Source organism: Protopterus annectens, chromosome 5.part0 (genome assembly GCF_019279795.1).
Source record: "Protopterus annectens isolate FY-2018-M chromosome 5.part0, PAN1.0, whole genome shotgun sequence".
NCBI classification, from domain to species: Eukaryota; Metazoa; Chordata; order Ceratodontiformes; family Protopteridae; genus Protopterus; species Protopterus annectens.
In genome coordinates, this window is record NC_056735.1 from 1,651,450,450 (window position 1) to 1,651,476,559 (window position 26,110).

General features: G+C 42.6%; 1 protein-coding gene across 1 annotated transcript in view; it reads right to left on the bottom strand.

The window, feature by feature from the left end:
* Window positions 1–26,110, bottom strand: part of TTC3 (tetratricopeptide repeat domain 3) — a gene marked incomplete in the record, with an annotated part of 2,769,029 nt that overhangs the window by 1,666,062 nt on the left and 1,076,857 nt on the right. Inside the window, 1 exon segment of the mRNA XM_044072025.1 lies at window positions 6,706–6,752. Coding sequence (XP_043927960.1) covers window positions 6,706–6,752 — 47 coding nt within the window.

A 26,110-nucleotide genomic window follows, 5' to 3' on the forward strand; every position in this document is an offset into this window, starting at 1 on the left:
AGAATCTCTTTAGTTGGTAGTTGTGAGGGGAGGCAAATAGATCTATGTCTGGGCATCCCCATTTCCTTGTTATCATGCTGAAGACTTGTGGATCCAGCTGCCACTCGTGAGGGATCCATGAGGTTTCTGCTTAATTCGTCTGCCAGAGTATTTTCCTTCCTGGCAGGAATTGTGCCTGCAGATGTACTTGGTAAGTCAATGCTGTGTCCCACAAAGTCATGGCTAGTCTGCAAAGGGGGTAAGAATGTGTGCCCCCCTGCTTGTTTATATACCACATGACTGTGGTGTTGTCTGATTTATCAGTAGTTGTCCTGGTTGAAGTAGGTCCTTGAAGGCTGTCAGGGCATTTTGAACAGCTAGCATCTCTTTTTGATTGATATGTAGATGCATTTGGTTTGAGGTCCATGTTCCCTGAATGCATTTTCCTGCCATATGGGCCCCCCAGGCATAATCTGACGCATCCTTTGTTAGTGTTTGTTTGGCTGGGGGTAATGTGAATGGCTGTCCCTTGTTTTGGTGACAAGCCTTTGCCCACCATCGAAACTCCTGTTGCAGGCAGGAAATGAGAGTAATTATAGTTTCCAGGCTGTGGCAATGTTGAGTCCAAACACTCTTTAGGTACCACTGAAGTTTCCTCATATGCAGCAGTCTTACATATGGAATTAGTAGGATGCAGGATGCCATGAAGCCCAAAGCCTGCAGAATTTTTCTTGCAGCTAACTGGGCCGTTGTTGCTAACATGTTGAAGTAGGTAGTCAGTTGTTTTGTTTGTTTGGCGTGAGATAAGCCATCTGGGGCAGTTGTATTTAAGCTTGCACCAAGGAATATTATCTCTTGAGAGGGTACGAATTTTGATTTCTTTTCGTTGACTGTGTACCCTAGGCATGTTAGAAGTTTTTTCACAAACGCCATATGCTGTAGAAGGATGTCCTTGTTCTCTGCTTGAATTACACAGTTGTCCAAGTAAGGATATATTTGTATTCCTCTTTGTCTGCAGAATGCAATTACTGGTGCCAGGCACTTTGTAAAGACCCTGGGCACAGTAGATAAGCCAAAGGGCAGTGCAGAGAATTGGTAATGCATTGAGCCAGCCTTGAATCTGAGGCATCTTCGGCATATTTATCTGATTGGGACATTCAGGTATGCCTCTTTTAGGTCTAAAGTTACAAGCCAAGCGTTCTTGCCCAGCATGGGCAGTAGCTGCTGTAAGGTGAACACTTTGAATTTTGGAATATCCAGGAATGTATTCAGAATCGATAGGTCCAGTATTGGCCTCCAGGCCTTGTCCTTTCTGGGTACCAAGAACAGTCGAGTAAAATCATTGTCCCCGCTCTTGCTCTGGCACTTGTTGAATGGCCCTCATGTCCATGAGGGATGAGACTTGTTTTTGTGCCTCTGCCCATTGATTTTTTTGGCAGATCTGGCCAGCTGTTTGCTTTGGCAGGGTATGGAAATGGAACTTGTAGCCTTGTGACACAATATTTAGAACCCACTTGTCCTGGGTTATAATGTGATTTTGAGAAAAAAAGTGCTAATTTCCCCCTAAGGGTGCTGCCAGGAAATAAGTGCTTGGTGCAGGCAGGGGGAAGTCATTGGGACTGTTTCCTGTAAGGTTGTGATTTGTCTTCTCCACTTTTGGAAGTAGAAGCACCCCATTTGCTTTGACCTGTATGAACCTTGCGCCTGGGATCTTGCCTCTAGGGCGTCTGGGTCTGCCTCTTTGAGGTCTGTCTGACATGGGAAAGGACCAATTCTTTGTTGGCCAGTGTCTACTAAACCTAGGTGGCTGTACTTGTAAGAAATCTTTGACCGTTTGCATAGATTTAGCCTTGTCCTCCATTTTCTTTAACACCTCTCCTCTGCCTTAACACCAAACAAAGAATCATGCTGTAAAGGTGCATCCAATAATTTAACTTTAACATGATCAGGCAGATTTTGTTCCTTTAACCAAGCATGCCTTCTAATTACAGAACCTGTAACTGCGGCCCTGCAGGAGGCCTCTAAAGAATCAAAACCACATTGCATACTATGCATTCCAACTTGCTCAGCTGCATGCAAAGTATCCTGCATTTCCTTGTTTTCTGCACAATCAGAATTTAACAACATTTTCTGTTTAAGCAATGCCATGACATGTTTCTGATATTTGAGCATATGAAACTGATAGTTTAAGGCCCTTATAGCCAAGGTAGCAGACGTGTAAACCTTTTTTCCCCATCTATCCAGTGCCCTACAATCCCTGTCAGAAGGGGTAGGGTTTTTTGCAGCAGAAGCTTCAACACCCTTGGGGCCCTGAGAAATAGTTTCTGGGTCTGCAGCAGGGTTTTTAAAAAGGAATTTATGAGAGTCAGGAACCCTGTAATATCTGTCAGGCTTAACAGGTGCTGGAGGTAAGGAGTCAGGGGTAAGGCTAGACACCGAAAACACATCATCTACAATGTCCAACACAGGAGGGATGGCTAGTGGCTTGTGCTGAGGTAGTAACAGGAAATCCCTGAGCCTCTTTTTAGACTCTGAAAAATCTCGGCTCTCCCAGTGGAAATGCTCCCTCATGGTATGTAAGGTTTCCCCAAAAGAATAATCCTCAGGAGAAGTTGAAGGTATGGATTCTTCAGCATCAGAATCCTCATGGGGGGAAAAGAATATTCCTGATCAGAAGAAATGGAAACTTGATCTGAAGATTCATAGTCAGTCTCTTGCCTAGGCCTCTTATCAGGAGGGTGATGGGAACCCCTAATTAAGGTAATCAAGTCTTCGGCCATTTTGAGCATCTGTTTTTTGGGCATGAAGGCCTGTCCACGTGGCTCTTGACGTAGCTTATTTGCCTTTGAAGGTGCTTTAGTCTTTGCCTTTGAAGTCGGTTTAATGTATAGATGTTTGGGTCTGAATACATCCTCAGAAGCCGCCTACTCGGCGGCTCCGGACCCATCTGAAGGAACAGCGTCCGAGGCTCCAATACCTTGAGTTTCCAGCGGCATGGCCGACTCCACGTGGGAGTTGGTAGCGGCCTGCAACTCTAAAGTAGCGGTTGTCAGGGGCTGCGAAAGCACCTCAATGAGAACCAGCGAACCGGCAACTGGTTTGGAGAAGCTTCGTCGTCGGTTTTGGGCCTCGGTCTTTCTTTTTCTTTGCATTTTTTGTGAACTCCGGTAGTCTGATGGCTTTCCGACGACATTTCTGGGCAATTAAATCTGCGTCCAAAGTAGTTTAAAGCATAATCATACCGATGCTTAATATTGCGTTGGTTAAATCTAGCACAAAACCGACAACCTAGGAAATTATGATCAGGGCCTAGGCAAGGAATACAGTAAGAATGAAAGTCCTTATGAGGTATTTGCTTCCCACAAGAAATGCAATTACTAACTTTTTCTGACATCGGTTCTGGAGCAAGAAAAAAAGTTTCCCCAATGGGGTACTTAGCTTTATAAACGACTTCGGATCTCAAATTCGAACTCGAAAATCTCAGGAGTCGGCCAACCGGCACTTGCGAACTGCTGCTGCTTCGGGCACCGCACGGCAAGAAAAATTGAAGAAAATGGTGTCTGCTGCTTCTTTTATACCCTTGATGACCTGAGGTAGACCCAGGACTTTGTAATTCAGACCGACTGAGGGCAACCTGCCAGCAGGAATACCCAAATGTAATGACTGCAACAGTGAAACACGAAGAACATCCAGTAGGTGTTTCAAATCCTGCAGTTCCTTCATCTGAACTCTGCAGCTGCTTTTCCAAACAATGAGGAATTGTTAAGAGGAGCATCAAGCAATTTTGCCTTGATGTCATTAGAAAGTGTCAGCAGACGTAGCCAGGAATGTCTTCTTAGAGCAGAAGAAGCTACTGCTCTGACAGAGGCCTCCACTGCATCATAACTACACTTGATAGAGTGTCTAGCTACCTGAGTGGAGGATGACAGGAGAGAAAGGGACAAAGACTTAGCCTCAATCTGGCAATGGTAGAAGAGCCTGGGTGGCTTGAGTAAGCAAAGCCACAGCATGTCTGGACATGTGTGTCTGGAAATTAATTGCCCCGATATCCAAAGTGGAAGAAATATATACCTTCTTGCCCAACCTTTCTAAAATTTTACTTTACTTATCAGAAGGGAGCAACTTGGTTGAAGGAGATAACCATGACAACTTATCTGAGGTAATGGAAACTATAGCAGGATCAACTGAGGGGGCAGTTAAGAAATCTGCAGTCCTCAGGGACCTTATAGAAATGACCAGGTCTCTTTGGGACAGGGACTTGGGGAGTCAGTGGTCTTAGATGCAGCCTTGAAAACATCTACAAAGGCTGGCAGTAGTGGAGGGACTGCTGAAGGTGCAGGGGGGTTCCACCTGTAGAAGCTCATATCTCTTCTGTTCTTCTGAGATTTGAGGAGAAACCCACTTAAAAAATTCTCTCATTTTATTAATAGTTTTCCCAAAAAAAAGCTCTTCCATTGGAGAATCCCCCCATTAGACTGGGGAAGCATATTCCAGAGGAGAGGGAATTTGAGTAGAGTATGCTAAAAAGTCTTCGTCAGATGAAGACTCCACAGAATCTGTGTCATGAATTTGAATTTCTGCAGGCTGTTCTGAAATAAGGCCTTGGACCCTGGATGGCTGCACTGGAGAAGAGGCAACGGCCAGGCCCGCTATGGGTGAAGTCGAAACTGCAGTCCTCAAGGTCATCAGGGCCTTAATAAGGCCCTACAAAAAAAAACCGTTGGGGTTGAAGGCGTGCCTAGTATTTTGCTTCTTTTTCACAGGATTTTCCTGTTAAGGAGAGAAGGCAGACATAGGCCTAACCTCCGGTAGTTCTTTGGACAAGGAAGCTGAAGCAGTTAGAGTCTTCTGCAATCACTAACTGCAGATCTCCCTAGTCATCCAAACCGTATGTCTGCATAGCCTTGGATGTGGTATGATCCAGTCCTGACTGCTTCCATCCTGGTACCCGCCAAGTGAGTGGACCCTACCTCCGATCGTACCGCTAGATTTCCATCAATCTCAAGGGGTACATCGGAGGAAGTAGGCACAGCTAAAGAGGATTCGGGCCTAACCTTGCTGACCTTCCTCTTTACAGACAGCTTAGAAGTACTCGTGGAACCCTCCCATAGCATCCCTAGCCAGACGTTCGAGTATTTGGTTTTCTAAGTAAAAATTCAAAGCCGACAGATGACTGCGCAATGTTTTGGGAATGAAGGGCTGACAAACAGAGCAGGAGTGGTGGTCGTGAATAGGCCCTAAGCAAAACAAGTACAACTCGTGACTATCTTTATGTGGAATTTACCTTCCACACCCCATACTTGCCCTTCCTGGATGACATTAACAAAACAAAAGGCAGTAGCAATATATTAAATCCCCTATGGAGTACTTATTTGAAGCAGTAAGATGAACCAATGGGATCCAACGGCAGACCAAACATACGAGGCAACCTTTCCGAATGGCGGTGAAAATGTTCTGAAGATGGTACATGCAGACGTCCCTTTTTTGGCTGACGTCTGTGCCTAAGTATGACATCCCACATACAGGCAGTGGCTCTAAGCTTCTGTATACAGGCTGGATGTCAGATCATCTGAGCAAAATACAACCCATATGTGTAAGGAATACTGCAACATTGAATAGAAGGACATCTCATATTACCCACAGTAAAGATCACTGAAGGATACAAAAAATGCATTTGGCCTGTGGTTTAATAAAAACTTTACAAAACTTTTTATTAAAAAAATTTCAAGTAAATGAAGAACAAGAGATATACAAATGCATGATAACTCTTAAATCACAAGATCTACCAAGGAATGTGAATACACTAAAACCCCATACCTGAAAATTTTAAATAGAGACCATTTTTAAAAAAAGACATGCCTACAAACACTGGTACTGACCAGCTGAAAATAAAGCAGAAGTGACAAACTGCAGTTCCATTGGGTGACTCAGAGGAGTACCCCCTCGGGGTCCAGTTGGGGGTCACCCCCCCCTTTTTGCTTCACACTTTCCAGCCACCCCAGTGTCCCGGTCCTATTGCTGAATTGATCAATGTTCATCTCAGGGCTGGGGTTGGTGTGGCTCTCAAGGCTTTGTTGTGGGTCATGTTAATGACAGCTTCTGCCAGAGGGCTTTATTTAATTTAATAACCTACCTTCAGACCCCCTTCCCATGTTTATACATTTTGTCCAAGGGTTGCTTCCCTCTATGAACCACACATCTCCTTAGAAGTGCTTAGGTGAATACCCTCACCCCAGGATAGGCATGCCCATCACTCCTTGACAGCACCTCAGATACTGAGCTACTAATTGAACACAGGTCACCTGGGCCGTAGCTAGTGCCTTATCCCTTTACACTACAGTGCTGGTAAGTTGGACTTCAATGAAATATTAATCAATCATGTGTTGCCCATTTTCATTATTTTCTTAAAACTTTTACATCTAGAAGTCCTGCAAAAATGCTGTTTTTTTAAGCTTATTTTCAATGGAATGGATATCAATAATTTATGTCCAAAAGTGTTCTGAAGCAAGAATATTTGACCATAAGCCACACAACCACTCACTGGCTAGCAAAACCTCTTGAAAATAACAAAGCTAAAGAACTCACAAGCACATTTCAAATCAGTTATACTAGAAAACAATCAACTCAATACATAGGACAAAAAAAACAGAGTTGCAAATGTACCACTAAATCAGAGCTATACTATTACACATCATTTAAACAAAACGGTATAGGATAATTACTTACAGGGAGGTCTTCATTGTCTTGCTTCTTTAATATTACACAAGGGGAATCTGAGAAAAACAATAAATTACTTAAACTACATCCATGTCACATTTTTATCACTTTTGTTCCTTTTTAATCTAACATAAACCAAACCAGCATTTTTGCTACATTTTAATATACTAATGTCAGTAACTTTCTGTCAGAGAACCTGTAATACAGCTCGCTCCAGTTCTGATATAGAAAGCAGTACATGCTAGGCTAAATGCACAATATTTCAACTGAGTGCTCCTTGTTGTTCTTTTACTTTCTATTTTAAGTCCTGAATATTATTATACACACCTCAAAACATTTTAATACAAGAACAGATAAATCTCATGCAATGAAGAGAATTTAGAAATAGGACCATCTTTATCTATTAGAGCTCAAGTGGTCTTAACACCTAAAACAGTCCAAGTCACCAACCTCCTCCCTTCTTCCTTTCTGTAAGGAAGCACACCTCTCAATCTCAGACAGCTTGTGGAAGGTGGAGTCAAAGGAAAAGGCAATGAAGAAATTGTATACACAACAAACCAACATTCTAAAAGGAGGGAGAAGTCAAACAAAGATGAACACAGTCTTACACATCAATAATTATAATACATAATTTTCTTATGTGAGAAGACTAGTCCATCTTCCTCTACCTTCGGAGAGAGTGCCAAGCAAATATACTGTCAGGTGGCTTTCACAAGGACAGTTACTAAGGTAATTCTCTCCAAGACAGCCTATACCTTTCACCTCTACAGATTTCTGCAGAACGGCCAGATCTTTAGGTTTTCTGGCAAATCATTGAGGATTGAAATAATTAAATTATACTAAGTAATAACACACATTTGAGTTTCAGACTTCAAATCCTTCTGGAAATACTAGCAACTTTCTAAGCTTATAGGAGCAGTATTTAAAATCTGTCCCTGTTTTTGGTCCTCTTTTGGTCATCATTATTTCTGTCTTTATCCAGATTTCTTGCACTGAGAGTCTGACAGATATGAGACAGACTATAGGTATAGATACTTAACCTATAAATGTCTCAAACATTTCGGAAACAACTGCAACTTACAGCAACAGTCAAGATACATAAGGGGATGGGAACATCTAAGATGGCTGCATACTAATCAATAGGGTTATTACAACTTTACCAGTATGAAAACTGCAGTTGTCAAAAAGCCACTAAAGATATCAATCTGGATAAAATTCAGGTACTTTCTTGTTATTACACTGTCTGGATACAATCAAAGAAGAAATTTGAAGAAAAATAAAAGAAAACCAATCAAAAAGGAGGAGAGAGAACTTTATTTAGCTGGCAAGAATTCAGCAGATATTCAGCAAAAAGCAGTTTAAGTTTCATCTTTGGTACAAGAGAGGGCTTCCAGTAATTTGGAGGGAAAATAAATCAAATACACTCAGAGGTGTTTAAAATAAATGAAGCACTGAAGGAATATACACAAACAAAAGGCTGCAAAAATAGAAGAACCTTTAACTTACAATAAAGCAGGACAGGATCAAACTGCAACAAAAAATGTATGCAGTTGTCCTGCACACTCCTACACACTAGTTGACTTTGGATAACCGAAGGCCAAATTTCTGGGTAGTGAAGACCACAGAGTGGACCAGTCTTCCAGGAATTCTTAGCTCTGTTAGGATAAAAAGTCCTATAAACTAGATTCCTTGTCTGAAAATTTTAAATAGTCAACTGATAGGAGTACAGTCTTATAAGTAAACTTACCATCGAAAGAGACTGTTTGCATGATCACTACTGCAGTTGGCTACGCTATATATGTATTACAACCTGCACTGGATAACAGCCAGCTAAGGTTCCAAAGCATCAGGGCACCTTTCATGCACCCAAACCAATAGTCAGCTCAAGATGAGCTGACTAAAAGTCATGTTTGAGTGTCAAGCCCTCCAGAGTTTCAATGACAGCAGAGGAGACTATCCTAAGAAAAAAAAATACATGTACATACCTTAGCAAAAAAAAAAAAAAAAAAAAAAAAAAAAAAAATATATATATATATATATATATATAGATATATATATATATATATATATATATATATAGATAGATATATATATATATATATATATATATATATATATATATAGATATATATAGATATAGATATAGATATATATAGATATAAACATTGGGGGGACAGCAGCTGTTTTGGTAAGGTTTCTTGCATTATGATCACTGCTGCAGTAGCCTAAGCTGTATGAGCAACACTACTATACCTCACAAGAACTGGAAGGAGTAGTGTCAAAGAGCCGCTGGACAATGGAGAATCAACTGGCTGTATTTAAAATACTCCAAAAATCCAACTCTCCAAAAAAAACATAGATAAAGCCAAGGCCCTGGTAGAGTGATCCCGCTGGAATAATTTTTGTTGTGGTGGGAATAACAAAAGGTAATAGCCTGAGACAACCAACTGGACGAACTGGAAATGGTCTGTTTTGACAGAGGTTGTCCTTTTGTCTTACCCTCACAAGAAAGTCTCAGATCATCAGAAGTTTTGAAAGATTTTATTCAGTCAAGAAAGTACTGGAGTTATCTGTGGACATACAGGGTATGGATTATCCTTTTCTCCCTCATTTTTAGGTTTTGGAAAAGAGACAGTGAGATGGATAGATTGGGTTAAGGTAAACTCAACCACTTTAGGCATAACAGCGCGATTAGTTCTGCCTGGAATTACCTGCGATCAAATCCCTTCATGGGTGACTCACTCCTAATTTAAGACTACGTATGTCCTGCTTAATCTACAAAAGGTTTTAGTTGCTACCTGTACTGTTGCTCCCGTGGTGGCTATTCCCTTGCATATCTGTGGACAACTCCCTGCTTTTTTTCTCCTTCCTATCTCCTGCTCTCCCCACTCTTCCTGCCTTTCTCTATTTTCTGCTCTCTGTAAGCACTCGTTTGCTGGACTCCCTCTCTGCTCACTCTCTCCTACTCACCTACCTATCCTTTCTGACTATCACCAGTTACTATATCCCTGTACCTTGGCCTCCAAACCTACAGATCTAATCAGTCAATCTTTCTCTGACTTCACTGCCTCCTCCCTGTCTCTCCTGCTCACATATATGACAAACTTAATGCTTTAGCTGATTGTTTTCTGAGGTTTTCTCCATGGGTGTAGCCCCGTTACGCTTTGGCTCGCTTCACTCCCCTTTCCTACTCCCATTCCCACCCAGCCACATTACAACTTCCTTTATGCCAACCACTCCCTCCCCTTCCTGTCTCATCACCCACTCACTACCAACTTCCTGCCAATAACCACTCCCACCCCATCTGTCATACTTAATCTACATCGCTTCCTACCTTTGACTATTATACCCACTCTACAACCTCTCTACACACACCAATATGAAACACCTTCTCATTTCCACTATATTCCTCCTACTTCTCCCATCTGTCATACTTAATCTATATCACTTCCTACCTTTAATTATTATACCCACTCTACAACCTCTCTACACACACCCTAATATGATGAAACACCTTCTCATTTCCACTATACTCCTCCTACTTCTCTCTGCTCTAACCACTTATCACTCCCACCTTTCCTACCTACTCGTATGTTTCCCTACCTCCTACACCTATGATACTCATCCAACAACTTCCTCCTTTATTATCTCCCCAGCTCTGTTCAACTTCACCACGTCTTCATAAACGGTCCACACTTCAAATCCTCCCACCTACCTGCAAATCTAAACCAAAGCTACACAAATTTCATTTACCTATTACTACACTCTCTCCTAAACAAAAAACTTACTCTGCTCTGGAGACATCCACCCCAACCCAGGCCCCTCTCCTCACAGCCACATACCCCTCAAGCCTGCCTCCACCTCCCCCTCTCCACAGACTTCTCACCATCCCGAGATCATACACAAAACACATCCTTATCCAAGCACCTGTCTATATACTCACTAAATATTCAAAGCCTAACTAACAAAATCACTGAGCTACACACCTGGATAGCCCATACCACCCCTCATATCCTTTCCTTATCTGAAACTTGGCTCAAGCCACACTTCACTAACAGTGAAATACTCCCACCTAGCTACAATATCTTTCGCTCTGACAGATTCCCAAAAAAAGGGGATGCCGCAGCCATCCTCTATTCCAATAGCCTCAACCTCTCACCACGATAATTCCTGACTTCCATTCAGCTGAACTGATCATCCTAAACTGCCACCTAAATCCTCAAGAAATTTGCTGTCTCTTCCATCTATATCCCCCCTGGGAATAATTTGCTCATCCTAGAAAATCTCCTGTCCTGGCTTTGCCACAATATACCCTATGAAACTCTCATCTTAGGAGATGTCAACTTAGACTGGTCCAAACTTACAATGGACTCTCCACAACTCAGTATCAACCTACATGTTTGCCATCAACTGATATCTTCCCCCACCCGCCTCCATAAAAACTCATCTTCCAGCTCCACAATTGACTGGATTCTCACCAACTCCCCTCATCACTACCACAGCCCCACTACCTTACCAGACTCCCTTAGTGATGATCTCCCCACCTCTGTCTTAAGACACTCCACCCAACTTCCCAAACCCCACCTTTACAGAGACTGTTGTAAACTCTCTAACATTAATATCTCCCAATTCAACTCCAATCTTTCCAGTACAGACTGGTCCGTCCTTAAACAAATCCCTCTCAAAGACACAGTCAGTATATGTTCAAAAGCGTTTTCCTGAATAACCTAAACTCCCTTGCTTCCTCTAGGAAGATGAGAATAAAATCAAATTATGCTCCCTGGCATTCCAAGGAAACTAGGTCCCTTATGCATAAAAGAGATAGTACTTGGAAAGTCTGGATCAAAACAAAAGAACTACCTCTGCTACACAAATACAGACAACTAAGGAATCTTGCTAAAAAACAAACTAACAAAGACAAAGTCCCACTATAACTCTGCTCAGCTCAATAGCAAATCCAACCTTCTGAGGTTTTGGTCTACTCTTAACAAAATTCTTTCTCCAGGCTGTCCCTCCAACCCCTCCCCTTATCCAAATACATCCCCTCAGGAAACCACTACACTCCTCAAACACTTTGAAACCATCCAAAACTACAAACAAAAATCTCTTCTCCTTTCACCCTGTTCCTACTACATCAGATCTCTTCTTCTAAAGCTCAAACCCTGCTCTTCCTCCACTGACAATCTACCTCCTACCTTCCTCAAACTTGCTGCTGAATCCATTGCCTATCCTGGATCTATTCTAATCAATAGAGCAATTCAAGAATACACCATTCCTACCTTATGGAAATCTTTCTTCACTATTCCCCTGCATAAAGGGAGAAACTCAACAGACCCATCCAACTACCGACCCATCGCCATCCTATCCCCCCTCTCGAACATACTTGAAAAATGCATTCACTCACTGCTTAACTACCTCCACCAGCAAAACCTTCTTACTCCCACTCAGCATGGTTTCCGTCCTAACCACAGCACAACTACTGCCCTCCTATCCTTCACTCATACCATTGCAGAGGCCCGAGATAAACTCGCATCTTGTCTCTTCCTAGACCTTTCCAAAGATTTTGATACAGTCTCTCACCCTTTACTGCTATCTACACTTGCTAATCTCAACCTATATTCCACCTCCCTTGCCTGGTTCTCTAGTTACCTATCCTGCAGGCAGCAATCTGTTAAATGGCTCTCATCCTTCTCTCCATTCATTCCTGTCCCAACCAGAGTACCACAAGGTTCCATCCTGAGTTCCCTTCTGTTTAACATCTTCACCAATTATCTTTATAAATCTTGTAAGCAGTCCACCCTCATCCAATATGCTGACGACTTAACTCTCATCTCCATCTCAAACAATATCTCTGAACTCCATATCCTAACCCAACATGCCTTTCTATCCACTGAACAGTGGCTGTCTGATAATCTACTTATCCTTAACTCTAAGATCAAACTCTTACTCACCATAAATCCACCTTTGCTATTACATCCTTTAACAATAAAATAATCCAACTTGAAACGCACAAAAAACTCCTTGGAGTCTTCATTGATGAACTCAAATTCAACCTGCACATACTCCAGTGCATAAAAAACACATCAGAAACTAGGTTTACTTTATCACAACAAAAAATTTCTAACCCCTAACGCCAGACTCTTCCTTGCACAGGCATTCCTCCTCCTCTCGCTACAATACGCTGCCCCAGTTCTTACCAACATTCAGGCCACAACCTTGAATAAACTCCAAAAAACTTAACATAAGACAGCTAGATTTATAACAATCTCTCCATACAATGCACATCACTGCCTTGTCCTAAACTCTCTCCAATGGCTTGAACTCCTCCAACTCCTGCTACCACAATTTCAAATATTACGCTTCATTCTATACAAACCTTCATCCTGTCCAGCTCTCTCATCCTTGGTCTCTATCTATTCTCCACCTCGGACCCTCCATACCTCTAACCAGCAACTACTACACACCTACCAACCTAAGAAAACAATAGGCAAACTTTTATACAACTACTCTGTTGCCCATGCTTGGAACACACTTCCCTTAGACATACTTTCCATCACCCACCCATCACACTTTAAAAATGGACTCAAACTTCATCTATTTAACTCCAAAACTTGCCCCGGTCAAGACCCAAACTAAGTTTCCCATACACATCTAAATCTCTCTCCTTTCATCTAGTACCTTACTTTGCAGATATTTACTAATTCAAACAATGCAGTTGGACAAAATTCTTATGTAAATATATACTTCCACTTTAAAAATATTATTTATATATTGCTATGTGTATGCATTCTACTCGGTTTCTTTAACTTGCTGTATAACACCTTTCTTTGTAATTCCTTTGACTCAAATATTTTTAATTACTCTAACCTGTTTGTGAATGGACCTTTTCTCCTCTGGTCTCCACTGAAAATGGGCCACAAACCCAGCTGGACCAACCCGGTTAACAAATGTCAATAAATAATTAAATAAGAAACCCTATCTTTATGAAAGTGACACAAGGTTGACCCACTAAAAGAGCTTGCAACTTGGATACTATTTTTGCAGAGGTCACAGCAATAAGTAAAACTGTTTTCCATGTTAAGAACCGCAAGTCAGCCTGACGAGCTGGTTCAAATGGACAAGTGCCAGTTTTTCGAAAAGAAAATAAAGATCCCAAGGGGGAGCCCACTGCTTTTCTGGGAGGCTTTTGGGTGACAGACTAAGTTGCCTGTAGAATGAAATTGTGCTGTAAAGCTACAACTGCAAGCTAACATGGTTAGTTTGCATGTGGGTAAGATTTGGCTCCTCCATGTTTGTTTATATACCCCATCACTCTGAATGGTCTCTGAACACTTGAAGATCCAGGGACCACAAATGACAGAGTCTACAGCACTTGTAAGAGATGCATCCCTTTTATGTCTATGGATTATCTTTTTTGCTCCAAAGAACTTGTAGTTTTATGACCACTGATATGCTCCCCAAGCAAATTTTGAGGCATCTGTTATGACTGACTGTGCTTGCAGCAGAATGGGAGACCTGGATGTGATCCAGACAAACACAATCTTAAGAAACAGCTGAAATCTGGATGAACAGGAATGTGATGAGATGCATCTGTTAAATCCAAGATCATTAAACACAAATGGGGAAGAAGAGGTGAAAAGTTGATAGACCGCGATGCTTTGCCAGAGATGGCCTGCATCTGTCACCCCTGGGCTTCCGGATATCAGCCAAGGCTCTTGCCATCCCTATAGTGCCTTTTTAGGTGTTGTTCCAAAGACCAAATTACCACCGTAACAGCTACAAACAAATGCAATCTGAGTGAGGGTCATGCTGCTCAATGCTAGAAGTCTAAATCTCAAAAAGCACTCCTTACAATGGACGACACTGACATGTGTGCTGTAACAGAGACCTGGTTCAAGGCAGCAGAAAGCACCCCTACACTACCAGGCTATAATTCATTCTACACCTTTCGTCCCCAGAACATGGAACGAAGCTCCAAAAGTGGTGGTGTTTCCATATTTATAAAGGGATGTGCACACCTCCGGACTGGTAGCCCAACATAATGCATCAGGGATACTTCAGGTTCAGCTGACACTGGGTAAGACAGTGATTCAGGTCATAGATCCCCAACCATTTCCCAAGACTCGCACTCCAAGTTCCTAAGCACCCTGGAGAATATTAGGGTCCAACCTAACACTCTCAATACTGGGCGACTTCAACTACCACTCTAACTGGGAAAACTACTCATGTACAGATACACTTGCCCAACATTTCCTGGCATTCATTAATTCCAATCCCCTGGACCAGCTCGTTCTTACCCCCACTATAGAGAGCAAAATCCTTGACCTGGTCATTACTAACATACACGCATAGTCAACTTCTCCCTAGTTAGATCGGACCACAAACTAATCACCTTGGAAATCCACCCCCCCCCCCCCCCCCCCAAAGGTAACCATCATGAAAAACTTCTCCAAACCTAACACTGGGCTCCTAAAAACACAGGTGACCAACTTCACGGCACCCATGCAAATGGAGAATAGTTGCATGACCACCAAATCATACACCAATGTACTGTACGAATATGTACACAAATGCATGGATCTCGCCAAACCCAATACACCCAAGACGCTCTCCTCCAAAAAAAGGAAGTCAATCTGGTGGTCCCCTGCCACAAACAAACTCTACAACAGGAGGAGGAAACTAATGCGGAATAAAGTGAAGTCCTAAGACTGGAAAAACTCCCTTATCAGCCTCAACAAAAAAGTTTGAGATCCCTCATCAAATCCTCTAAAGCTAGCTTTGAAAACGGAATTGCAGCAGATAGTAAAGACGGACACAAGCTCTTCTATACTTATGTACAGAATCGCCACGGCAATACTACACAATAGTACATCTTATACAGAGCCAACAGATATTGCCAATATACTGGCCGACAGATTCAGTGACAACTTTACACCCCCCCAGGACCAAACACAATATCAGTAGATTGCCAGGCACCCAGTATTACTGCTGCACACGTTAAAACAGCACTGTCCAAGGTCAAGAATACAACTTCTATGGGACATGACAATATCCCTGGCTGTGTTCCACATGAACTACAGAGTGAACTGGCACCTCACCTGTGTGCACTGTTCAATCACACCCTCACCCCAGGCTTTTTCCCTGCTGAATGGTGCACTGCTACAGTCATCCCTCTCCACAAAGGAGGAGCGAATACAGACCCTGGGAACTATCACCCCATTAGCCTGACTAGTCTGATATGCAAAGCTATGGAATGCATCATCATGGACCTAACAAACAAATATAGGGAATCTCCAAACTCTGGATTCCACACAGTTTGGTTTTGTGAAGGGCAGATCATGCCTGCTCAACTTGGTCGACTTTTATGAGTCAGTCACCAGACCTGCGGATGAAGCCAAGGTGGTTCATACAGCCTACCTTGATCTGGCCAAGGCCTTTGATACCATTTCCCACTCAGGAATCATGGAAAAACTCACTAAGCTAGGCATCAACCCCTATATCACTAGGTGGGTTGCAAACTGGCTCACAGATAGAACTCACAGTGTGAAAGTGGCCGACTCCAAATCGGACTGCGGACTAGTCACGAGTGGAGTCCTACAGGGTTCAGTCGTGGGTCCTCTCCTGTTTGGTACCTACTTCTCTGAAGTCCAGGCCAACACAAAGGAACTCCGGTTGACAATGTTCGCAGACGATTGCAAGTTGGGAGATATTATTAACTCCCCATGTGATGCTGCCATCCTACTGAATGGCCTCACTGAGACCAGTGACTGGTGTCAGAACCATGGCCTTAAGCTCAATGCTAAAAAATGTGCCATCATCCCCTTTGGAAAAGACATGGTTCCCATGAATTACCAAATCGATGGTAGTCCACTTAACACAGAAGATTATAAGAAATCTGGTAACACAGGTTGACAGCAACCTCTCTTTTGATCAACACATTGCCACTGTGGTCAGAAAGTCCTTCTATGTGGCACATCTTATTACTAAGGGTTTTGCATCCAGGAAGAAAGAGGTCATTGTCTCCCTCTACTCTTCCCTCATTAGATCAATCATCGAGTACACTGCCCCATTTGGCATGTACCTCACTAGACACCTGCAACAACAAATGGAGAGGCCTCAAAAGTACCTCATAAAGAGTATCCTAGGCCTTAAACACTTGTCCTATATGGTGACTCAAAAATCTCCAACTATTCTTGGTTTCATATTGCCTACTTAAAGGCGAGTTCTGCTTGACTTACAAAGCCATGTCTGCCCAGCTCTGTTAGAAATTCTATATCTAAAGAAATCCCAATCCCTCCGCACCACACGCTCCAGAGACCTCAACCTCATTACCACAATCACCAGAACGTACTAGAGGGACAGGTTCATAACCCAGAGACTACCCATGCTATGGCATAGACTTCCCATACATGTCAAGCAGAGCACCTCGCTGACCCTCTTCAAGAGAAATCTCGATGAGTGGATGGGAAATAGAAAATTCACCCTGGAGATAACTCCAGTGGTTCGACTTAACAGAAGCATTGGGAAATAAGGTCAGGTGGCATGATGCCAGGGTAATCCTGTGGGTAAGGCTTATAATGGCCCCAGGGCCTTTAGCCTAGTACAAACCTATGAAATAAGAACATTGTGAACTTGGGCACTACTATAATAAACTGGTTCAGGAAGAAAAGGTCCAGATCTGGTCTCCAAGAATCTTCTTTTCTGAGCAATGCAAACTTTCTTGAATAAAATCATTCTCCTGACAGAGAAGGAATAGCTTCTATCACCCAATGCACAGCATGTATGTAAGGCAGGAGAAAAGAGAAACATGTGGGGTTTGGCAGATGAGCGACAGCCATGCACTGACATCTGTGGCTTACAAGGATCACTTTCAGGACCAATTTGTCGGAAACAATTTGTTGTCAACAAAATGAAGAATTAGACTTTGTGGGAGTTTTAGGGAATGCCAGGGTGGGCACAAGTTCCCTCATACAGTCATTCTGACTTATCGGACTGTCCTTTGTTCGGGGGGGCGGGGTCCTGATTTCCTTTTGGAGCCACCCTGCCATTGCTTTTTCAATGTATACTTACTAGTACTTTGCTGCGAATGTTTAGTTTGCTTTTTAACTACAGAAAGACAAGGAAGCAAAGAACCTCATGGAAAACTTGGAAGTAAGAAGGCTGAAAAATCTGAGATTCCCTGAATTAACTTTCATTTCTCATCACATCACACTTTTCTGACTTCTGCAGCAAAAGGTCCAAAAACTAGATCTCTATCCAAGATAAAATTCAAAATTTCATTCTTGACATCCTCTGGAAGGTTCGGAGAATACAGTCAAACAAACCTTCTCAAAACAGTTCCAGTGGCAGTAGCCTTGGAAGTGTATCCACAGTCATACAGACATTTTAAACAATGAAAAGTGACTTGGGAAGCAGAAAAAAACAAATTACACAAAGCAGGTGTAAGAAACTGAAGCCAGAACATTCCTCATACATTCACAATTAGCCAGGATAAACTTTAACACAAAAGTATGATACAACTGAGAATTCTAAAAATGAAAGCTGCAGAAGCATACACTTTTCCCAAACTTATCAAAAGCTTTCCCATCCTTGTTAGAAGGAAAGGGATTAGTATTAACAAAACATTTAGCAGCTGTTGATTCTCTAAAGCAATAATTGCTAGATCAGGTCTGAGATTAGTGTATAAAAACTTAGGACTGAGGAACTTTAATCTATCTGCTTTTTAAGGGCATCACGCTGACTGCCAGGGAAATTGCAGGCTGTAACAAAAATATCCACCAATGCAGACAGAACTGGAGGAATAGGTGAGGGTTCTAGAAATTCCAGTTGTAACAAATATTTTCAAGGGATTAGAAATCTCAATGTTTTCCCGCTGGAAGAAAAGGATTAATTCTGGAAAAAGTCTCACAGAAAGAGAATCATTCACAGGGACTTATCAGATATTACTCTTTCCTTAGATTCTGAATCAGAAATCTGTGGAGGACAAACATATGTCCTTTCACATTTCCCTTACAGGTCCAGTCTCTTGAAACTCTTCAGAAAAAAGTACAGTTGTGTACACCTATCATAAATGTAGATGTTCGAGTGTCTTCACTGTTGCAGTCATAACTGTAGGGTGATCCTGCCGGCAGGCAGCCCGAGGTCGGCCAGAATCACAAAGTCTGGGTCCGGCATCGGCTGCACAAGCTAGTACCCTGACGTCAGTACGCTCTGGTACATAGCCCTCAGCCGACGCCATCTTCTCCAGCCTTTCTTGCCCCAGATGTCAGAAATTCCCAATAAACAAAAAATGAGTCCCACAAGGAAACACAAACACACCATAAAGTGAAACAAGAGGGGATAGGAGGGAGAGAAACACCGACTGCAACAGTGAAGACACTCGAACATCTACATTTATGGTAGGTGTACACAACTGTACTATGTTCTTCGTGTTTCACTGTTGCAGTCATAACTGTAGGGTGGAATCCCAAAGCAGTGAAGAAAGGGAGGAGGCTAGATAGAAGAAGGGGCAGCAAGAAGGCCCTGCAAAAAGGCAGAGGCAAAACCTGCCCTGGTCTTAGAATACAAAGGGAGATTGTAGTGCTTGGAAAAGGTATGCACAGAACTCCAAGTGGCAGCCTCCAAGATATCCTTGGTAGGGACTCCTCTGAGAAAAGCAGTAGAAGTGGCAGCTGCTCTAGTAGAATGACTTCTCACAGTACCTGGAAACTGTTTCCCATGATGAGTGTAACAAAATCTTATTCCATAAGCAATCCATTTGGAAATAGTTTGTTTGGAAATAGCCTTTCCAAGAGAACTGGAGGCAAAAGAAACAAACAATTGGTTAGATTTTCTGAACTCTTTAGTCTTGTCCAAGTAAAATCGTAACTGTCTGTGTACGTCCAATGAATGCAAAATCCTTTCCCCTTTATTTTGAGGATTAGGAAAGAAGGTAGGAAGGTGAATTGTCTGATTTAAAGCAACTTTTGAAATCACCTTAGGCATGAAAGTAGGATTGGTCCTCAAGGATACTCTGTCAAGATGGAAAATTAAGTATGGCTCCACAGCCATAAGAGCTTGCAACTCTGAAACCCTTCTGGCAGAAGTCAATTCTAACAAAAGAACTGTCTTCCAGGATAAAAATTTAATATCAGAAGCCGCAGCAGGCTCAAAAGGAGGCAAAGTGAGTTTTTCCAAAACATAGTTAAGATCCCAGGCAGGGACAGGAGGGGTCCTGGGAGGCCTCAAATTCTTAGCTCCTCTCAAGAATTGTCTCACCAATGGATGAGAAAAAACAGGAGGGTCAGAATTAAAATGAGCAGATATAGCAGAAGCATGAATCTTAATGGAGGAAAAGGAGAGGCCTTTAGACAAAAGGTCTGAAAGGTAAAGCAAAACAGACGAGAGATCAGGCACAAAAGGATTAGAGCCACGGTCCTGCATCCAAATACAAAACCTTTTCCATTTAGAGGCATAGGATTTCCTAGTGCTAGGCCGTCTGGCTTCTAGAAGAACATCCAAAACTTGTTTGGGGAGCTTAGAAGGAATCAAATTTCCTTGAAGAGCCAAGCTGCCAGGCAAAGGGTCTTGAGATGAGGGTGTAGCATCTGACCCTGATGCTGGGACAGAAGAGAAGGGTACAGAGGAAGGATACAAGGAGGTTCCAAGCACAGATGTTGTAAGGTTGGATACCAAAACTGTTGAGGCCAATTTGGAGCAATCAAGATGATGAACTTGGGCTTGTCCTGTTTTATCTTCAGTAATATCCGGGGAAGAAGAGGAAGAGGAGGGAAGGCATATCCCGAAAGGTTCCTCCAACTGAATGACAGGGCATCCACTTTCCAAGCTGTTTTGTGGAAGGACCTGGTGCAAAAGAGAGGCAGCTGATGATTGAGATGGGATGCAAACAGATCTATCTGGGGACACCCCCAAACTGCAGTTATCCTGTTGAATAAGTTGGTGTCTAGCATCCATTCGTGAGGATCCAAAATGTTTCTGCTTAGGCTGTCTGCTAAGAGATTCTGCTTTCCTGGAATGAATTGAGCCTGAAGATGCAGATTCAGACTTAGAGCTATGTCCCATAAAGTCACAGCTAGTCTGCAAAGGGGGTATGAATGAGAGCCCCCCTGCTTGTTTATGTACCACATGACTGTGGTGTTGTCTGTACGAATTAGAAGAGGCCCTGGTTGCAAAAGAGTCTTGAAGGCTAGAAGAGCATTTTGAACTGCCAACATTTCCTTCAGATTGATGTGCCAGTGAAGGTGATTCTTTGTCCAGGTCCCCTGCTGGCAATTGTTTAGAAAATGTGCTCCCCAAGCATAATCTGAGGCATCCGTGGTTATGATTTGAGAAGGTTGAGGCAGACGAAAAGGCTTCCCTTCGTTTAAAGCGCACACCCTGGACCACCAAAGGAACTCCTTCTGGAGGCAGGGGATCAGAGGAATCAAAGTGTCCAGATCTTGGTAATGCTGTGAACATACACTTTTCAGGTACCATTGAAGCTTTCTCATATGAAGCCTTGCATTTGGAATTAACAGAATGCATGAAGCCATATAGCCCAGTGCCTGCAGGAATTTCCTTGCAGTGAGCTGAGTTAAGGTTGCCAAGGTTTTGAAAATTGAAGCCAGCTGTATTTGTTTTTCTGGAGTAAGGAAGGCCCTTTGTAAGGTTGTATTTAGGAGGGCTCCCAAAAATATAATTTGTTGAGAAGGAATCAATTGTGATTTCTTTATGTTCACTGAAAATCCCAGGAGGAGGAAGAGACATTGAACAAAATCCAGATGTTGAAGTAAAAGGTCCTTGCTGTCTGCCTGGATAAGGCAGTCGTCCAAATAGGGGTAAATCTGAATCCCCTGAAGTCTGCAATAAGCCACTACTGGGGCCAGGCACTTGGTGAAAACCCTGGGCGCAGTAGATAAACCAAAGGGCAGTACAGAGAATTGAAAGTGCCTCGAGCCTGCTTTGAATCTGAGGAATTCCTGCGTTCCTGCCTGATGGGAATGTGTAAGTAGGCCTCCTTTAAATCCAATGTCACCATCCAAGCATCCTGGGAGAGTACTGGAAGCAGTTGTTGTAGAGTAAGCATTTTGAATTTTGGAATTTCCAAAAAGGTGTTTAACACTGAAAGGTCCAGAATAGGTCTCCATGAGTTTTGTTTTCTTGGAACCAGAAATAGTCTTGAGTAAAAGCCTTTTCCCATTTCTGAGAAAGGAACAGGCTCTATGGCTCTCATGGCCAGTAGAGCATCCACTTGATTTAAGGCCTCCTGCCCATTGATGTTTTGGCAGATCTGGCCAACCGATAACCCTTGGCAGAGTATGAAAATGGAACTTGTAGCCTCGTAAAATCACGTCCAATACCCATTTGTCCTGGGTAATACGAGTCCAATTTCTGTAAAAAAGAGAAAGCTTTCCTCCGAGAGGGGCATCCAGGTAAGGGGGTCCTGAAGCCCAACTGAGAGAGTCATTGAGTCTGCTTCCTTTGAGATTGGGATCTGTCTTCTCCCCTTCTAGGTGAAGAAGCAGTCCATTTGTCTGGATCTGTAAGAGGCCTGAGCTTGACCACGACCTCTGGAGCGTCTATATCTTCCCCTTTGAGGCCTGTCAGACGTGGGAAAGGACCAATTTTTGGAGGGCCAATTCCTGGAAAATCTAGGAGGCTGAACTTGTAAGAAATCTTTCACAGTCTGCATAGATTTTGCCTTTTCTTCCATCTTTTTAATAACCTCTTCAGCCTTGGATCCAAATAAAACTTCATGCTGAACAGGGGCATCTAAAAGTTTAGCCTTAACCTGTTCCGGCAAACTTTGTTCACGAAGCCAGGCATGTCTCCTAATAACAGTACCAGAGGCTGCGGCCCTGCAAGAAGCTTCCAAAGCATCAAAACCACAATGCAAACTATGCTTGTTCACTTGTTCAGTTGCATGCAATACATCCTGCAATTCCTTATCCTCTGCACATGCTGGAAAGGTAGCAAGCTTTTGCTTCAAAACAGACAAAAGAAATTGCTGATACTTAAACATATGAAACTGGCAATTTAAAGCCCTAATAGCAAGGGTAGCAGAAGTATATACCTTTTTACCCCACCTGTCTAAGGCACGAGAATCCTTCTCGGAGGGAATAGGATTTTTGGAAGAAGCAACCTTAGCAGCCTTAGAACCCTGAGAAATAGTTTCAGGATCCGCAGAAGGGTTCTTGAATAAGAATAAATGAGAATCAGGGACCCTGTAAAATCTATCAGGCTTAGAAGGAGCAGGGGGCATGGAATCAGGATTCAAATTAGCCTCAGAAAAGGCATCATCCACAATATCAAGAACAGGAGGAATAGCTAAAGGCCTGTGTTGAGGAAGAAGAAGGAATTCCTAAGCCTCTTCTTAGAAGCAGAATAATCCTGACCTTCCCAATGAAAATGTTCCCTCATCTCATGTAAGGTCTCCCCAAAAGAGAAATCCTCAGGCGGAGAAGCAGAGGGCAGGGAATCCTCTGCATCTGAATCCTCATAAGGAGGAAAGGAATATTCCTGATCAGAGGAAGAAACAGAAGATACAGAAGCCTGGTCAGAGGAATCCAAAGGAACATCCTGTCGAGGCCTTTTCTCTGGAGGGGGGTGAGAACCCCTAATCATTGTAAGCAAATCTTCAGCCATCCTTAGCAATTGCTTCTGTGTCTTGGGAGTAGCTTCAGAAGTAGCTGGAGCAGAAACTTTAGGTTTAACTGGAGTCTTGGACTTTGCCTTTGTCTTTGAAATGGTGATGTGAGTAGGCCTGAATACCCCCTCAGAAGCCGGTACCTGCACAGCAGTTCCGGACCCATCTAAGGGAGCGACGTCCGAAGGTCCTGCAGCAGATAAAACAACAGGCCTTGATGGCTCCCCATGGGAGTCCGTATCGGCCATCGGTTCAGAAGTGGCGGACGACAGCCGAACCGGACGCTGGCTCCAGCTGCGACGAATCCTGTTTGGACCTCGGAGGCCTGTCCTTGTCTTTGCGCTTCTTTTGAATTCCGGTAGAATCCAACGACATTCTATAATTGAAGCGTCTGCCAAAGTAATTTAAAGCCCAGTCGTACCGACGCTTAATAGTGCGAGAATTGAACCTGGCACAGAACCGACAACAAGAAACGTCGTGGTCAGGGCCTAAGCAAGGTAAACAGTAAGAGTGGAAATCTTTATGAGGTATCTGTTTTCCACACGCTATACAATTATTAACTTTTTCTGACATCGGAGGAACAAGAAAAAGATTCCCCAATGGGGTACTTAGCTTTGAGAAGAGAAGTAAGAACTTCGGACCGACAGCAATCAAAAACGTAGATCGAAAATCGCCAACCAACGACTTGCAAGCTGCTTTCCACCGCACGGCAAGAAAGACTGGAGAAGATGGCGTCGGCTGAGGGCTATGTACCAGAGCATACTGACGTCAGGGTACTAGCTTGTGCAGCCGACGCCAGACCCAGACTTTGTGATTCTGGCCGACCTCGGGCTGCCTGCCGGCAGGATCACCCTACAGTTATGACTGCAACAGTGAAACATGAAGATCATCAGGAATTTCCCCAGGGTTGGGCACAACATTCTAACTAAGCAGAAGCACTTTCTCTGCCCCTTCTCATAGGACAGACAAGAGTAGCTCTCCCCCTCCAAGAGCCACGGCAGACATATCTAACCCTTGGTCCACTGTGGCTGTAGGGACTACATCAGAAGAATCTGAAGAAAAAGAGGAGTGGTCTGAGAAACCAGTTTTGGCCACAATAGAGTAAATCACCTGCAGCTGATGTAAACTACCAGACTGCTGTGGTGGCAAAGGCTGCTTAATCTTTTTTTGTGGCTGGGAGAACTACCAACAGAAGAACAAATATGTTTCTCCATGGTCAGGCCAATAATGGTGCCAGATTAACAATCTCAACAGCAATATTTGTTTTACATTTGGTTACTGAGAAAGTCTGACTGGACACAAGTCCTTTTTCAGCAGAGGCAATGGGAGAAAAACTCCACATAACACAAATTAATAAAGTACAACTTCACAGACACAGAAGCATAACATTATACATTAACATCAAACAAACAGTAGGATAACACTTTAAAAACTGTACATCAACTAAAAGTAGGATGAAAAATGATACATTACACGGGTACACAAATGAAACACCTTAAAACTGTGCAATCAAAACATTCAGTAAGATATAGTATTATAATATAAAATATACATCTGTCTATACTTAGGAGGAGTAACTGTTGAGAGCAAGAGTGAGGTATGAGGAATGAGACTTGCAAGGTAAAGAGAGGTCAACTGCCTGAAAATAAGGGAGGAGTGTTTATCCTGGGTAAGCAAGAAGGAGATGGATTTACACTAGCCTGGGGAACCACATTTAGTAGTAAAGAAAATAAAAAACTTTTTCCTCAGGGAATAAAACAGTAAAAAGCACTTCAAACACTTACCTAGCCCTAAAATGTAAAATGAAGATACTCTCCACAGAAATAAATAGTTTTAAACAACTTTTAACAACAATTTAACACAAAAGTAAAAAGTACATAAAAGTCATGAGAGACTGCAAAACTACCTTCCTAATCATATAAGTACATCTTCTATATAAAAGTTAACTTTTCTGTGATACAAAGTACAGTGGAAGCTTTTTCCCCCAAAGGGAACTTATCTGCCTAACAATGGAACAGTGTTAGGTCTATCACTGAAAGCCCACACAGGAGTGGCTCTCTTCATTGGCAAGAAAGTTCTACAGGGTTTGGCACTCAAACTTGACTTTTGGTCAGCTCATCTAAAGATGACAAACGTTCTGGGCACATGGAAGGTGCCTTGAAGCTTTGGAAGCAAGCTGGCTGGCTGTTGTAGCCTAACCAAGATTTAATCCATATAGATTAGGCTACTGCAGCAGTGAAACTAGAGGTAAGCAACTGCAGTAGTGTTCAAAAATAGGATTTGTTAATTGAAATGGCATCTTGCATATATGCTGCAAACCTGCCCAAGAGAAAGCAGCTAAAACCTACATCAGTAAATAAGCAATTATACCAGCTGAAAGAGTTGCTCCTGAAAAAAAGTGAAGCCAAAAATAAAGTAAAAACTAAAAATTGTGGACAACATACTGTTTCGGGAAAATGACTTTTCACTGCACACCAGGCAGAAGAGAAGCAAATTTATCCCAGCAATCAGAGAACTTTGAGAGGCAGGTATTATAATAGACCTGCTGCATTCAGCTGTCTCCAGAATATTTTTACAAGAGGATTAATGACATTTGTGGATGCAGAACAGGCAGAGGAGGACATAAAAAATGTTTACCCAACAAAGAGCAAGCTAGCAAGCAGAAAGGGACCACTGCTACTCATTCTTCAGAGAATAATAAAACACAAAGAGAAAATACTTGATCAACACAAAAAGAAAATAGCTGACAAGGAAAACCAGGAATACACTGGATTTGAACCAAAACCTTCT